Here is a 17,053-nt window from a genome sequence, read left to right as displayed (position 1 = left end):
GGTTGTTTTCTTTTATCTTTGCACATTTCGTGGTGAACACTGCATATGTTTAGCTTATAGGAAGTGAGAATAAAACATATGGCACACAGGTGGTTTTTGGAAATGGAAACCTGGTGTTTGCCCACAAACTGTCCCTTACTAGCGATAGCCTAAGCTGTCCTCGGTTTCATTTCATTTTATTTTATTTTATTTTGCAGTACTGGGGATGGAATCCAGAGGTGTTCTACCTCCAAGCTACACCCCAGCCCTGTTTTTTATTCTTTATTATGAAACAGGGTCTCACTGAGTTGCAAAGGGCCTCACTAAGAACCTGAAGCTGTCCTGGAACCGCGATCCTCCCATCTCAGCCTCCCAAATGCTGGGATTACAAGCATGCGCCACCATGCCGGGCTCGTCCTCAGTTTCTTAACCTGCAAATTGAGGATGGTATTCTCTCCCTCACCTTTTTGTGAGGTTAAAAGGTGTGAAACAGATAAAAGCTCAAGGCCAGTACCTGGCAAGGACTATCTGTGAAGTAACAAAGAGCTGTGTGAACAACAAACAGACGTGTCTAAATGCTTGCTTACGTAAATTCACTTGGCACTTTTCCTGAGCAGACCTCGTAGAAGTGCTACTAGACCTTTCCCATATAAACACCTGTTCTGTCTGCTGTAGACAACTTGGCAAGGAGAGGCCTGCGGATGTTGAGGGCAGTGGGTGGGGGTGGCCTGATCCCTGGAACTTGCAAAAGGAAGTCATTTCTCTTCTCCCTTCAGCTCCTCTGGGGCCTGGAGCTGCGGCTACCCCTGCCCTGTGTCAGCCTCTAGTGGCAAAACCTATGAGCTGCCTGCTCCCAGGCCTCCGGGCCTCACCCATCTGCTGTGCTCAGTTTGTTACAGGCCTTAGGAACAAATCGTTTCTTTCTAAATTTTTTGAAAGAAATATTAGCTTATAGGAAGTGAGAATAAATAAAACATGGCACACAGGTGGTTTTTGGAAATGGAAACCTGGTGTTTGCCCACAAACTGTCCCTTACTAGCGATGTAACCTTGGATAGCCTAAGCTGTCCTCAGTTTCATTTTATTTATTTATTTATTTATTTATTTATTTATTTATTTATTTATTTTACAGTACTGGGGATGGAACCCAGGGGTGTTCTACCTCCAAGCTACACCACTAGCCCTGTTTTTTATTCTTTATTTTGAAACAGGGTCTCAGGACTTTTCCTTTGGGGAGAGTAGAGATTAAGATGAAAGGTTTCTACAGTGCTGTCTTGGTCAACATTAACACTGTTGTAATCCAAATCAACTGACCACACAACTTAGAGGATATAAGATTTATTTGCTCAGTTTTGGGAGATGTCTGCAGATAATAGGGCTTGGTGGCCAGCAGCAGAGAGCAAGCCGGGGGAGGAGGAATCAATTCCCAAGGTCAAAGCCCAGGGGCCTCTACTTGACAACCAGGCCTTGCTTCCAACACTGCTGCCTTGTTTCCTGGTTCCAGGAAGGCTAGGAGGGCATTCTACATTGAAACCATTACAAGTGATATAGAGGTTTTTCTTTTTTTTAATCTGTACTTTAAGCTGGGCATGGTGGCTCATGCTTATAATACCAGTACTTGGGAGGCTGAGACAGGAGGATCACGGGTTCACAGACAGCCTCAGCTACTTAGTGAGGCACTCTGCAACTTAATGAAATCTTGTTTCAAAATAAAGAATAAAAAATAGGAGCCAGGCGTGGTGGCACATGCTTTTAATACCAGCATTCGGGAGGCCGAGACCGGAGGTTTGCAGTTCGCGGACAGCCTCAGCTAATACTTAGTGAGGCCCTCTGCAACTTAGTGAGACCCTGTTTCAAACTAAAAAATAAAAAATAGAGTGGGGGGGGGGGGTAGCTCGGAGGTTGAATGCTTCTGGGTTCCATCCCTAGACAGGGCTGGGAATATAGATCAGAGGTAGAATGCCCCTGGGTTCCATCCCCAGTACCCCCAAAATAAATAACAGATAAGTAAATAAATCTGTACTTTATGTTCTGTTTTGATAAATCAATTGTCTCTTGAAGGTCGGCTATTGAACCAGTCACTTCTACATCAAGTCCTTCCCTCAACCTTGTTGTAAGCTCAAACACAATTCTAACAAGCCCCACCAGACTCAGCTTTCAAAAAAAACTTTAGAATTTTATGGAAATGATTTACATTGTTGATTTCTCTTTCTTCTTTCTTTCTCTCTTCTTTCTTCTTCCTTTTGTCTTTTGTGGTACTGGAGATTGAATTTTTTATATTTAATTTTTATATTTTGAAACAGGGTCTTGCTGAATTGCTGAGGTTGGTCTCAAAGTCACCAGCCTCCTGTCTCAGTCCCACATACTGCATTTTAATGAGATGTGTGTGTGTGTGTGTGTGTGTGTGTGTGTGTGTTTCCTGGGGATGGAACCCAGGAACATGGTACCTCTGAGCTACACTCCCAGCCCTATTTTATTTAATCTTTAAGCTTGAAACAATGTCTCTCTAAGTTGCTGAGGACTTCACTAAGTTGCTGAGGCTAGCCAATCTTCAAGCTTCCTGTCTCAACCTCCCAAGTACTGTAATTACAGGTATATGTCACCATGCCCAGCTTAATAAGTCTTCTTATTTAAAAAGTCTTGCCACGCGCCGGGCGTGGTGGCGCACACTTGTAATCCCAGTACTCAGGAGGCTGACAGAGGAGGATCGAGGTTTGCAGCCGGCCTCAGCTACTTAGTGAGGCCCTTAGCAACAGTGAGACCCTGTTTCAAAATAAAGAATATAAAATAGAGCTGGGGGTGTAGCTCAGAGGTAGAATGCCCCTGAGTTCCATTCCCCAGCACCTCAAAAAAAGTTTATTCTATACTTTTCTGAAAGTGAATATTCTAAACATAGATAGCATAAACATATACAGCAGATGTACATATTCATATGTTGCTTAACAATCGGAGTACATTCTGAGAGATGTACTGTCAGATGGCCTGTTAGTGTGTGAATATCAGAGAGTGTATTTACACAGACTAAGATGGTCATGATGTCACTCGATGATGAAATCCTAGAGGACCACTGTTATGGGCAAAAAAACCCGTAAGTGGTACATGACTGTATATACACACATAGACATAATTAAGCACATCTCTAATTATTTCTCTTTTTCACTCTTTCTATGTATTTACATATATAATGGAGCACATATGCGATCTCATATATAAGCATTTACTGTATGCCAAGCACTATATTTATTATTAAATCTTTGACCCTCGTGTCAACACTGAAAGTACTATTGTTTATTTCACTTTCCAAATGAAAACACAGAGGTCAGTAGTGGCCAGTTACTCGCCAAGGTCAATATTAGATGCTGCTGCTGGGATCCGAGCCCAGGCAATCTAACTTGAGCCCCGGTACACAATGCTATGACCCCTCAATTTGTATCTGCGACCTTCTATATAATGTAATACATGAATATCTTTTCCCATTAGTTCATATATGACAAAATTTATTCCCAGAAGGTAAGAATTTAATATTAAGTTTTTGTTTTGTTTTGTTGTGGCACTGGGAATTGAACCCAAGCACATCCTACCTCTGAACTACACTCCCAGCTCTTTTTATTTTTTGTTTTGAAACAGGTCTCACTAAGTTACTGAGAGTCTTGCTAAACTGCTGAGGCTGCTTTTGAACCCGTGCCCTTCCTGTTTCTGCTTCCCAAGTACTGGAATTACAGGTGTGCACTACCACACCTGGCAAATGTTGTTTTAAATGCCCATTCCTGTCCTCAAGAGAGAGCATCTGCTCTTGGTGAGAAGAGCCAAGAAGATCTGTTTACAGCAGTTCCTACTGCCAGCCTCAACTCTTGCTGGGCAAGGCGCCTCTCCAGTTTCATACTTCATTATTTTAATGGTTACATAATAGCCCACTAAATGAATATTCTGTAACCTTAATATATTGACAAACAAGTTGCTTCCAACTACAAGATCAATTTTATGCCTTTACAGGTGAAGAGTTTCTGGGTCAAAGAAAAAGCTAAGTCGACAGTTAATATATGTTGTAATTTTGTCACTAGAGAGCTGCATACATTTATAGTCTGTTCCACAGTATAAAAACAGCTATTTCTCCACGCCTTCATTAACACAGGGGTTTAAGAAACCTCTTCAAGTTTGCCTATCAGGTAGGAGAAGTAGTTTCTCTTTGTTTGCTTTGTAACTCCCTGTGACAGAGATTCTACACCTTTGTCTTTATTAGTCATGTTGGTTGTTGTTTTTTTTTTTTTTTAAACAAAGTAGCTGTCCTTGTCTGATACTTCTTTTGCCTTACTGGGTTGCTTGAAACTTTTCTAATGATTTGTCAGAGCAGGCTGTGCCATGAGAAAACTTAACTTTTAGTTTAAAAACTTCAGTTTAACTTTCTATGATTGTTTGGTGTGCTTAGATTTTAAGCATGGTTAACTTCTCTATCTCTTCTCTGTGTCCCCAGGAATATGCATGGATATTAACTCACATGCTTTCCGCATGGCACGGAGAGATGTTTATTATTATCCCATTTCACCTCAGATTAAAATGATGCCCAAAGAGGTGAAGGTTGTATTCCAAACCATACAACAACCAATACTGGATGACCTCAGGTCTCCAGTGCCCCACCCAGGACCTCTTCACAGCCCGGCAGCCCCTCACAGCTTCCCAAAGGCACACCAAGTTATCACTGTGTCATCACACCCCTCCATCAAATCTTTAAAGGAAACCACGAACACGTTGTAAAAGAAAGAAAATCTAGAGATCTCAGTGATGACCTCCAAAATTTAGTTAGATATAGCCTTGAAGAGGAAGGAACCAAGGCCATCCTTGTGTTCCCCTTGAGGGATGCAACCCCACTCACTCCCGCCGGCCAGCCCTTCTGGCGGAGAGAACTCTGGATGGGTCTCTCATCTGAAGCCAGGGCCTCTCCAGATGCCAGCGCCTGGCACCATCTCCTGGGTTTCTCCGCGTAGCGGCCCCTGGTACACCTGTGACTAAATGTCCTGAGCTGATCCCAGCATCTTGGCTCCAGGGCCTCTCTCTTCTGTATCTTAGCTAAGCACCAGCTGGCCAAGTCAGAGATGGGGGAAGGGGGTCATCCTTCTCCAACCTCGGCAGTCAGCAGCAACGGCCTCTACAATCTGTCTTCTAAACCTTCTAAGACTGGTCCTCTTTTCTGCACCTCCCCGTCCTGCCTCACCCCAACCTACTCTACCAGCCAAATGCCCCCTGGATAATTTCTGATGCAACCCGTTGTCTTGATGGCCAAGGTCCTCGATACACTAAGGACAAAAGCAGATGATCCTGAAGCAGTTCCAGAGCCTGTAGGCGACCTGGCCCGGGCCTCCGGGCTTTGTGCCCAGCGCTGTCCTCTAGCCCCGCCCACGTCCTGGGCTCACAGCCCAGACCTCCGAGCAGCTCTCCTGGAGGGGCAGCCCGCCTCCGACCTGCCAATCTCGGGAGGGGCGGGATCACCCGTGGGCGGGGACCAGTCCTGCAGCAGGGAGGGGCGAGGCGGGCTCCAGGCTGGGCTTCCGGCCTCCAGGTCCCTGCAGGTTCAGCGCCCTGCGCACCCGCTCACTTCCTTGGTGCGATGGACCTGGAGCAGGCTACGCGGATGGGCGAGGAGGTGGCCGAGAAGGTGCTCCAGTACCGGCGGGACGCGTCAGGCTGGAAGATTTGCCGGGAAGGCGTGAGTCAAGAGCTGGGCGGGGAGGGATCGTGGAGTCTTTACTCCCTGGGGCCGGTCCCGAAGCCCGCGGGCTTCTCCTCTCCCTGCGGATTTCCGCACCCCTACTCTGGCAGCTGGATGGAGAGGGGTCCCGTTGGAGGTTTCCCCCCCTAATAAATAGTAGGCTCCTTGCGTCCACGTTGACTCTAGAAGCTAAGACTCTGCCCCTCTTCCGTGAGCGACTTAACCAAGGCCACTTCGCTGGTCAGTGGTGAGACTGGGAACCCGCACCTCCAGACTCCAAGCCTTTTCCTGGTCATTAGAGCGCCGGCCTCTCTCTTTGTTGCCCCAAAGGTGGGCATGCGACTTGTTTTCCTTACAAACGGCGCGAACTGGCTAAGGAAACAAAATGTGTGGTGGTTTTTAAGCGATGCCACCAGTCATCCCAGCTACTCAGGAGTTAGAAGCAGGAAGATTGCAAGTTCCAGGCCAGCCTGGGTGACTTAGCCAGGCTCTGTTTGGGGGGATGTGAGGAGCTGGCGATGCAGCTCAGAGGTAGAGCTCTCTTGGCTTTAAGCCCCAGGCAACTCTCCACCTTTGGGACAGCTGCTAGCCCCAACTCTGCCAGGGATGTGTTGGGCGGCCTTGGAGAATCACAGATAGCTAGCTATTCAGTTTCCTGGCCTGTCTTCCCAGGACAGGGACAGAGCCAGGTGTGCTCCCAAAGCCCCTCTAGCTCTAAAGTTCTCTGATTCTGTGCCTTTCCACAGAATGGAGTTTCAGTTTCCTGGAGGCCATCTGTGGAGTTTCCAGGGAACCTGTAAGTGCAAGCCTTGCTCACAGCTTGTCCAAGGTGCCACACCCTTTCTGGTGTCTGTGGGTTTGCCTCTATAATCAATCCTACGACCTTAAGATCAGCTCCCTGATTATCTTCCAGAAAAGCATTAGCCTCTGTTTTTGACTAAAACATCTTCAGCAAGCCACATCCCTGGGAAAGCTTTGCCACCTGTTTCTCACGCCGGGGGCTGGGGGGGTAACACAATCTTGGCCCCTTTCTGTTCCAGCCTGTGCTGAAGAGCTGGGACAGACATAGTGTGCTCCACCTGCTCTGTAGATCTAATTTCAGGACAGACAGTTTCAATTCACGCCTTGTGGCCACACACCTTCTTATGCTGCAGGTATCGAGGAGAAGGGGTCGTGTGTGGGGCGCCAGAGAAGGTGTGGGACTGTTTGAAGCCAGTTGCCGGGGGCCTGCGTGTGAAGTGGGATGAGAATGTGACCAGTTTAGAAATTATCCAGAGCTTCACAGAGGTAAGTATTCCCAAGCATGTCATCCATTCCCCCAGTGCCTGGGCCCTGCTGCAGCAGCCTGGGCCCATCCCCTCCAGAGGGGCCCACCTTTTGGCAAGAGGAGTATCCTACACACGAGTTGCACACTGATTGCAACACTGGAGCCCGGCCTCGGCCCAGGGACAGGTAGGAGGCAGCATGACTCAGAGGCAGAGAAGCTCTCCGCAGAGCCCAGAGAGTTCAGACCACAGTACTGATGAGGTGCAGTGAGCCGGGCGCCCAGGATGCTGGGCACCCAGGATGCCAAGCTCACCAGCATTAGTCTGAAATGTGGCCTCTGAATGAGAGACAACAGGCCAGGGAGTCTGAACTCTCTGCCAGCTGTGGAGATGCCCAGGTGGTCGTTTCTGCATTAGAGTCTCCTTTGGTAAAATGGGTGCCATCCAGACCAGCCCTGTCCAGCAGGATTTTCTGCAGTGATGGAAATGTTTTGTACTTCCTTTGTCTAGTATGCTTAGTGTGGCCACAGCATAAAGGTGGCTAGTTTGAGAAAATAAATTAACTTTCTTCAGTTTGAATGAATCTAACATGGTGCTAATGGCTACCACAGTAGGCAGCTCTGATATTGATGAGCCCACCCTGGAGTCCCTGGGTAGCTTTAGGGTCTGGCCTTATCTTGATTACAGAAGTTCAAGGAAAAGTTGTAACCAAAACTAATAAACAAGTCTCTGTGGGAAGCGCTGCTGGCCTGTCTGATTTGAATGGTATCTGGATTGACACCTGTGGCCCGGCACCCTCCTGGGTGTTTACACGGCACCCTCCTGGGTGTTTACACGAGTGGCATTTTGAAACTTTCAGCAGAAGTTCTCCACTGGTGAATCTTTTCTTTAGCCTAAGAGTTCAGTTCATTCCCCCTATCAAGACTGGAGCCTATGTCAGGGTCTCCTGAAGGGCGGGGGTTCTATCCCTAGGGTATAAATGGTGACTTTAGGCCCTTAACAGTCACAACTGAAATTGGGTCACAGTGAGGAAGTGGCCCTGTTTCAGCTCCTCGTTAACCTTCTGATAACTTGAAGGGCAGAGTCTCTCGGGTGCCTTTGGGCTTCTTTAGAACAAGATCAGTGGCTGGCCTCAGGCTCAGGATTAGAACCCAGAAAGTCCTCCTAGGCATGCTTTGTAGTTGTCTGAAAAGTATGGCAAGTGATTCTTTGTATTTCTATCCATCAGATAGCTTCCTTTTAAAACCAGTTGATCCAAGCCTTCCAAAGGAAGCACATTTAGAGAACCATATTAATTGACTCACAGGAGAGAGAATACCAGAGATAGCAAAAATAAAAAAGAAGATAGTTAAAACAATATCAGTGTAATAACCAGTGGGCCAAATGGGATTTTCTTCCCGAAGATAAAGGGGCTGCAGTTCTTTAGCTTGTTTGCACTTTATCTTGATACAGTGAGTGCAGGGGAAGGAGAAGGAGAGAGCGACCTAGAAGGTGAGAGGGTGATACTGGAGCTGCGTAAGGGGATTAAGTCATGAGCGCTGCCATTCATTGGGTCCTTGTGCTATAAACTCAGAGCTCTGGAACTAAAACCCTGGGGCAAGGAAACCGTGTGACAGGAGTAAACACAGCACCCACACTTTACACCCACACAGGTGAAGGGCTGACAGCTGAGAACTGGCTGGTGACCCCAGCTCCCAACAGTGATAGGTGCCTGCCATCTGCCCGAGGGACCCAAGAGCCTCTTTCTAATCCCTCCTCCGGGTTTTGGATCCTGGTGACCCACTCCCTCAGGACCCACAGGGTTGTGTTTCCCTCTTTGATCCATGGTAACTACCTCACTGTTCCCAGCTTCCCAAGGACCAATGATGGCTGTGAGCTCACCTATGCAGAATCTTACCTTGGTGCGAATGGCACTTGCCTTCTCGGCCAGCTTGCCATGGGACTGAGTGGGTGGTGCCGGCAGGGCCTTCCTGCTCCTTCGAGCAACCTGTTTTGTCTCCATTCATCCCGCTTTCCTGTGCTGCTCCAGACAACACAAGACGCCCCAGCCCTGGCACCCACATTCCTGAAGGCTAGACAGCATCAGCCCAGGCAGCCCGCGTACCCTGCCTGACCCCAGTAGTCCTTGGCACAGGGGTCTTCAGACTTCGCTCGTATGCCTCCAACAGGATTTAAAGAAACATGCATCATCTCCACACACCTACTTGACATCTAAATGTTCACAAGTTGCAGAATACAGCATTTTTGACATATACATTTGTCAATCTTGAATGAAGCAATGACATCATTCTTTTAGTTGTATCTGAAAAGCATATGTAGTTCCCATCACCCATTTTAAAAAATACATGAGTAAATTTTTCTTAGTCAGAAATAACATATGATTATTTTCCTTGAACTCAAATTTTCATTCCACACGGCTCATTGAATTTTATCCTAATATGATATATAATAACTTTTGGACATCATCATCTTATATGGTAGATTTGCCTATAAATAGAAATTATTTTTAATTTATGTATTTCCAGCAACTATAAGGCTGTTTTTTTTTTAAAAAATCTGGATTAAAGGATGTGTGGTTTATTAAAATAACATTATAGCATTATAAATTTTGATGAAGAATTATTAAAACACAAAAAGAAAAATATCTAGTATCTCTGTATGAGACAAATGGAAACCATTTGTCCTAATTGATTCGTGGCTCCAGGAAAAGATACAAGATACAACCTTCCATAGATACTAACTGAAAAAGGAGAGAGTGGACTACTGGTGAGATTAGGTTTATAGAAGAGGAGAGAAGAACAGAGAAAGTCTCTCTCTTTATAAGGCAGAGAAACAATGAAAATAGGAAGAAGGCCCTTCCTTTCAGGTTGGCGTTTCTCAGTGTGATTTGGACAAATCTCAGATGTTCTAATTGATATCTATTCTAACAGGTGGAATCTCTCATAAATGGATGGATGGATGAGAGGCAGAGCCAGCCTATGAATTTGTGTACTTCTGACCTCTGCTGCTGCCTCAGTGTTTCCACTGAAGTTCTCTTTAGCTTGGTGTCCCAACACGCTCAGAAATGGTGTATTGAAGGGACGGAAGCCACATGACTATAAAAAAAAAGTACACACACACACATAAACATGCACACGCACACACGCACACATGCACACACACCCCTACCATTCCCTATAAAGTAACAGAATTCAGAAATGGCAAACTGCTGTGTTTCCAGCACCAAGCTTTGGAGTGTGCTTAAGTGCTTAAGAAAGGGGAAAGCGTGAAATTCTAACCCTTACATAGTACCTGACTCAGTTTCCCAGTTGGCACTCCTGCTTGTCTTTTGCACCCCGGCAAACTGCGCGTGATAGGATAATTCTAGCTGGGCAGGGGGTGCCATGGTGTTTTTGTTTTAAGCAGGAAAGGAGACCCTAGCTACCATGCAGATGTTCCTAGGAAGGTCATTTTAGAAAGGAGGTGTGGGCTCACTTGAAAGTCAGCCCCACCCTGGGGGTCTCCTTCTGGGCGCTGCTGTCCACGGCACCACATTCTCTTGCTCACTGGTCGTGGGGCGGGGAAGGCCTGGAGAAGGGGCCTGGCCGTGGGGCTCAGCCGCGCTCCCCATTTCTTTGGCAGATGCTATGTATCAGCAGGACGTCGACCCCCTCGGCCGCCATGAAGCTCATCTCTCCCAGGGAGTTTGTGGACTTGGTCCTGGTCAGGCGATACGAAGATGGCACCATCGGTTCCCACGGTGAGTGCCGGTGCTGCCAGCCCTGCGGGGTGTGGGCTTGCCAAGCCCTGGGGTCCTCCAGGAAGCCAGAATTTGCACCTGTCTCCTGTCCTCTGTGTGCGCTTTACCTTGTCGGGTTCCAAGGGTCCCGTGCCATGGGGGCCATGGTCCAGCAATTTTATATTTATGTCCCAGATGTTGCCAGCATGCCCCATTTTATTCCTGCCAGAACTTGTAGTTGTGCCATGGACGTGCGGGTTTCCATAGGGTGGCCTTAACCTGTGCTGTGCTGGGATTCGCCGTGTGCGTGCAGGTCCTGAGAAGCTCAGGGCCGTCCACTCCCCTCCTGCCCCACACCTCCCTGCTGGTCCTTGGACTATACCTTGGGTAAAATTGGGGACATCTCCACCTCTGGCTGAGATTTAAGAGGGGTACCCTTTTCCATTTCAAACTTGGTGATCTGGAATGTTCCTTAATAACCTTGCAGGCCTGAGGTGGCTGTGTGTGGGAGTGTAGTGTATGTGTATCTGTATCTGAGGGCATGTGCAAATGCCTGCCTGGGAAGGCGGGTGTAGGATGAGCAGCGGGCACCCCCCTGCCACCCCCTGGCCTGGTGCCTGGTCTGCAGTGCTGTGGTATGTCCATGGCGGTGGCCTGTCTGTGTGAATTTGGAGGTCACCGCCCATCTGGACTGCCTTCCAGCCAAGCACGTGGAACATCCGCTGTGCCCCCAGCGACCAAACTTCGTGAGAGGATTCAACCATCCGTGTGGCTGCTTCTGCGAACCTCTGCCAGGGTAAGGCTGTCTCCTGGGTGACACACCTGTCACCTAACTGGCTTCACTGTGAACACTGGGAAAATGAGCCCTCACGATTCACAAGATAAAAGTGCTCTAAGCTCTTCAGGTGTTGGTGTTACACAACACCGTCTCATATATACACGGTGCACGTCAGAGGCAAGCATGAAGCCCTGGCCCGTGGGAGGAGTTATTCAGGGTGTCAGCCTTAACTTGTGCGTGGCAGGGAGTGGGGCGCTGGGTATTGAACCTTGGAGCATTGTACCTTTGAGCTACACCCCCAGCCCTTTTTACTTTTTGTTTTGAACCCTGTTCTCGCTAGGTTCCTGAGAGTGACCGAGGCTGCCCTGGATCTGGTGATCCTCCTGTCTTAGTTTCCCAAGTACTGGGATTATAGGTGTGCGCCACCACACCTGACATTATCATTATTTTTGATGTGGAAAATCTTCCCTCCAGCCCCATAAGGCAGGTTAGGTGAATGTCATAATCCCACTTCACAGACGAGGAAACTGAGGCTTGGGGTGGTAGAGTGATCGTTCACTGTCAAAGGTTGGAGGCCTTGATGGAGTGGGGTCTGAGTGCCATGACTCTCCTCTGGGCTCTCTGGACTCTGCTCACTGGCCCAGAGCAGTGGCGTGGAGTGCCGCCCCTGTGTAGCACAGTCATGGTGGCTGTCTTCCCAGCTTGCAGCGGCATGGAGCTCAGGGGCCAGAGGGCAAATGGGGGAACACACTGTGTCAGGCTTGGGGCTGAGCTCAGGAACCCTCCTCAAAGGCGGGGGCCAGGGTTTCAGTGGCAGGTGCTTTCTACATAGTAAATTAGCTGAAGTCACCAGTTTACCTTAGTCACCACCCACGAGAACAGTGAAGGAAAGGGCACCCTCTGGTGTGTCCCTGCAACCCCAAGGTGGGAGAGCTGGGCTCTCACATGCAGTCCCAGGAGGTGGCCCTGGTGCCAGAGGGTCTTATTAGAAACCCAGACCTAGCCTCCTTGTGATTCTGTGTTTGCTACGCTGCCTTTTAAAGCAGCTTGTGAAAGTCTTTACTCAAATGTTAAAAAATCTTGAGTTTGAAAATAGCACAGCACAGCCAGACCTCAAGACACACAGCTCTGGTTGGAGGTGCCGGGCTCGCTGCTTGGGCTGCAGGCGCCGCCTCTGCCTGGCTTCCTCCCCACCTGGTGGTCAGCTGTGAGAACCAGCATCCAGGTCTGTTGGAGATGCATTTTCAGAATAAGACGGAGCCCTTCCCCCCGGGGATTGACTCTCAGAGGTCTCCTTCTGGTGGGAAAACACAATATGATGAGCCTCAGGCCAGAAAAAAACCTAGCCAGTGGGCAGGTTTTTCTTTCTTTTGGTGGTACTGGGGATGGAACCTTTCTACCTCCAGGCTACACTCCCAGACTTATTTTATATTTTATTTGGAAACAGGGTCTCTTAAGCCAGCAACGCTGGCTTCGACCCTGTGCGATCCTCTTGTCTCCGCCTCCCAAGTACATGGATTACAAGTGCGCGCCACCACACCTAGCAATGGGCAGGTTTTAAACAGGCACTGACTGCCCAGCTCCTGCCAACTAATTAAAAGCACAAATGTGAAAAGGACAATTCATATCGTTGTCTTGTTACAAAAATAGCCTTGACCTTGCAGAGCCCAGGAAAGTGGTATCCTCAGCAGTTCCTGACCCTTTGAGAAATGCCACCAGAGTAGACAGAGACACGGCCAGCTTTTGCATCCCCTCCTCCCGGGGCCGGCATGGAGGGATTCTCCAGAGCATCTTTGAGGCAGAAGGAGCTGCCTTTTTGGGCTATGGGATGTATCTGCCAGAGGACAGGTGCCTGTCCTGAACTAGAAGGTCCAGAGGGCCCCTGGGCGGTGCCTCCAGCAAGAGTTTGGGTGTGATCGCTCTGTAACAGCCAATTCTGCTGGGCTTGGGACTCTTCTGGCCTGACGCAGTGCCTGGTGCCTCTGCAGCAGATAACTAACGCCTCTCTGCCACTGCTTCCACAGGGAGCCCAACAAGACCAAGGTGGTCACGTTCTTCCAGACGGACCTCAGCGGCTACCTCCCCCAGAGCGTGGTGGACTCCTTCTTCCCTCGCAGCATGAGTGGGTTTTATGCCAACCTTCAGAAAGCAGTGAGGGAATTCCATGACTGATGCTCTCACTTGGTGGCAGAGAACACCTGTGGACTATTGGCGGAGCTGCAGTTGCCGGGGCACCACGGATGCTGGGAGAACCAAAGACCTGCCCTTGCCCTTTGGGGCAACCTGGTGGGCGGCTCGTCTCTGAGAAGGCATGGCCCGCCCCTCTACCCTCCTGCTCTCCGCTGCTCTCTCTGCCCGCGGTGCAATCCTAGCTCTGGTGGCTGGACCCCAACTTCTGGCCACCCAGCAAGCACTGAGCTCGGGCAGCCTGAGATGCTCTGCCTCCCAGAGCCCTCGGGTGCCAGTCACAGTCAGAAGCTACCTGCCCCAGTTTGCCCTGGAGAATCAGCAACACTGCGTTCCCCAGCCTGCTGTCTTCGTTAGCATTGGGAGCTCTCTGCGGTCTGCTGCAGAATCCTGTGTGTATTTTTCAGAGTCAGACCCTCATGTGTGTTTTTAATGATGCACAAGATCTTCCCCCTGAGAAACATATTTGTTTGAAAAATGATGGGATAAGCCATAAGAAAAACCATTTTTAATTTTCCTTTTTTTTTTTGTATCTTTTATTGGAATCAGTTCTTTTTCTACCTTCTTTCTTTTCTGTATTAACTTTTGTATCCCCAGTAAAACTAGGCGCTTTGAGTCTGCCTGGACCAAATCTACGTGTCTCATTGGGAGTGGCTAAACTGGGCGCACTGCTCCTGTCTGTGTGGGAGTCGAAACAAGAGCCTCCTTCCCCTGGGCGTCTGCCTCCTGTTGTCATGGAGGCTGTGGCAGGACCTTATGGCCACTAGGAAGAGGGCAGGGCAGGCCCTCTAGCATCCCAGGCTGACTTCTCCCTCTGGCATCTCTTGTGGGGCTGCAGTGGCCATACCTGCCTGGTGCATGTTCAGGAAACACAGCTTTGTCCCCTGAAAGCTCAGCAGATGGCCAGCACACCACTTCCTTTCCAGTTGGGGCTGCTGAGCCAGAGGGATCCTTTAGCATTCCTTCTCGACCGCATCTGTGCTCACACCACCCGCCTCGTAAAGAGGACCCCTCCTGTCTGACCAGAGGCCCTTCATGTTGCAGCTACTCCTGTTAATGCGGGATGTTTCCCTAGCCTCTTCCAGTTTGTTCCTTCAAATGGAAAACACTTCCCTCGTGTGATAGCAGCAGAGGTGACTCCTGGGATGATGGTCTCCTGAGCATGTCAAGATGTGAGCAAGCTCTGAGACACGGGTGTTCAAAAGCTCCTTCTCTCTGCTCTCCTGATCTGCAGACCCCACACTAATGCCATGTGGTCACCAGCAAACTCATCGCAGCAAGAAATTTCCGCCAGACTTTTCAGTTTGCTTGGAATCCAGCCATGCATTCAGTAAGTGCTTGCTAGGACCCCACTCTGCAGAGCACTGTACTGTATTAGCTCCGTATGAGCTGAACCCCCAAATAAGGAGCCCAGAACTTCCAGGCTGCCCCCTGGGTCCATGCTGCTGCAGAATCCTGTGTAGTGGTGTTACCAGGTGGGGCCGCTGTAAGACCAGTCAGCTGGGGACAGGTATCATGGGCCCACATGCGCCTGCTGGAGTCAGGTGAAACAGCCCTGGATAAGGAGCCAGAAGGCATGTCTGCTTTGACTTAAAATGTAGAGGTATAAATACCAAGCCCAGAGTAGTCTATGGCTGCGCTTGGGCACAGATGAGATAACGTGGGATTCCATAAAATGCTGTGCAAAGCAGTGAACATGGGCATCCTGGGAAAAGCCCCCTCATACTTTCTATCAAGGTCACCTGCTAAAGACTGTCTGCAGCCCAGCATGGTGGCGCACAGTTCTTGAGAGGCTGAAACCAGAGGATCACAGGTTTGAGGTCAGCCTCAGCAACTAACAAGATTCCTCAGCAATTAAACAAGACTTGGTTTCAAAATAAAAAAACAAATAAGCCAGGCGTGGTGGCGCACGCTTGTAATCCCCACACTTGGGAGGCGGAGACAGGAGGATCGTACAGGTTCGAAGCCAGTCGCGCTGGCTTAAGAGACCCTGTTTCCAAATAAAAATATAAAAAATAGGTGTCTGGGAGTGTAACCCGGAAGTAGAAGGATTTCCAGGAACCCTAGTACCACCAAAAAAAAAAAAATGCCCCTGGCAATACTTCCCTTAAACCTGAGGAGGGTTTATACCAGCTCTAGCCAGTAGAATGCAATAGAAGGAATGCTACAAGACAAGGCAGGGGTGTAAAACGATGCAGCTTCTGCCTAGCTTTTGCTCACCCAGAGAAGCCATGTTGTAAGGAACACAAGGCCAAGAGTAAGGCCACCCATAAGTATCTAGGCCAAAGCCCCAGGAGCCTCCCAGCAAGCATCAACTCTCAGCTTTGCAGGGAATATATCTGGTCCTTCACCTGGTCCAGCCCCAGCCTGGGAGTTGCTGCAGCTGATGCCCAGCAGAGCAGAGGTGAGCTGTTCCTCCAGGCCGGGCCACATTACAGATTTACTAGAAAAATAAGTGTTGCTGTTACTAGGTAGATTGTTACTCAGTTTTAGTACTTGTAAAATTTTGCAAAGCAGGACTTGGGTATTATAGCAAATTGCAATATATCTATTTATTATGGCACCACATTATCATTAAACTCTCTGTAATATACAGTCTACAGTTTGTTTTGGCCAGCCCACTGGGGCTCTGCCCTTACTTCTGAGACCACCCTTTTCCTGGATGGTGACTCAGAAGCCTGGACCTGAGCCGCTTCCCCCAGCCTGGGTTAGGTGGGCAGCACAGAGACCCTGAGAATCCACATTACCGTCGTGCATGCCCTTGGTATTGGCTTCAGCGTGGGCAGCACGCCTATGGGGCTCCGCTGGCGGTGGTCTCCTTGGATTGGAGGCTTTTCCTTTTGATGACAATGGTGACAGGCCCATCAGGCAATGCCTTGATGATATTCCAGGCTTCGAACCGTGTGAGGCCCTGCATGGCGGCGCCAGCCAGCTGCAAGATCTCATCTCCTGGCTGGACCGTCTCGCTTTGTTCTGAGGCTGCCCCTGCAATGAGGGAGAAGATGGTAATGGGCTCCTCTGGTGGCAGGGAAAATAGGAAGGTGACCTCCTGCCTGAGGTCTGCAAGGAGCCAGGACCGCTGGGACAGAAGGACACGTCCCTCAGGAGCTTGCTGGTGCCTTGAAAGTGAGTGTCCAGTGAAGTGGCGAGTCAGAGCTTGACACTAGAGTCCTGCTCCGCTCTGGCCATTCTTAGGGAAAGGATATTTCAGACAGCTCCAGGCCAGAGCCTAGCCAGAGGGACCAGCACAGTCCATAGAAGACTCCACGGACCCTTGGATACCCAGCCAATGGCCTCCCTCCTGGTGATAGCAGGCTGGGCGGTGTGGGGACCTGGCTGGTGAGCTTCTTATGAAGCATTTTCATGGGGCTTTTTGGCTCTGAAGTGCATGAAAAAGTCCACCTTGCCCATGGAAGAGGACGC

At 49.2% G+C, this 17,053-nt stretch overlaps 2 protein-coding genes across 2 annotated transcripts in view; one reads left to right on the top strand and one right to left on the bottom strand.

The window, feature by feature from the left end:
* Window positions 1-5,580: 5,580 nt before the first annotated feature.
* On the top strand, window positions 5,581-13,615 carry STARD5 (StAR related lipid transfer domain containing 5; the record flags this gene model as incomplete). Its single annotated transcript, XM_080692527.1, has 6 exons — window positions 5,581-5,679; window positions 6,429-6,478; window positions 6,837-6,969; window positions 10,569-10,686; window positions 11,368-11,461; window positions 13,468-13,615. The coding sequence occupies 6 exons, from the start codon at window positions 5,581-5,583 to the stop codon at window positions 13,613-13,615; spliced, it is 642 nt and encodes a 213-aa protein (XP_080548653.1).
* Window positions 13,616-16,421: 2,806 nt separating this feature from the next.
* IL16 (interleukin 16) overlaps window positions 16,422-17,053 on the bottom strand; it is a gene marked incomplete at both ends in the record, with an annotated part of 79,560 nt that continues 78,928 nt past the window's right edge. Inside the window, one exon of the mRNA XM_080691671.1 lies at window positions 16,422-16,615. Within this exon, the coding sequence (XP_080547797.1) occupies window positions 16,422-16,615 (194 nt within the window). The remainder of the gene's footprint in view (window positions 16,616-17,053) is intronic.

The sequence above is a fragment of the Muscardinus avellanarius genome, assembly GCF_963383645.1.
Source record: "Muscardinus avellanarius genome assembly, chromosome: 3".
Taxonomy (NCBI): domain Eukaryota; kingdom Metazoa; phylum Chordata; class Mammalia; order Rodentia; family Gliridae; genus Muscardinus; species Muscardinus avellanarius.
Note: the sequence above shows the minus strand (reverse complement) of the source record. Positions and strands in the feature narration are given on the sequence as shown.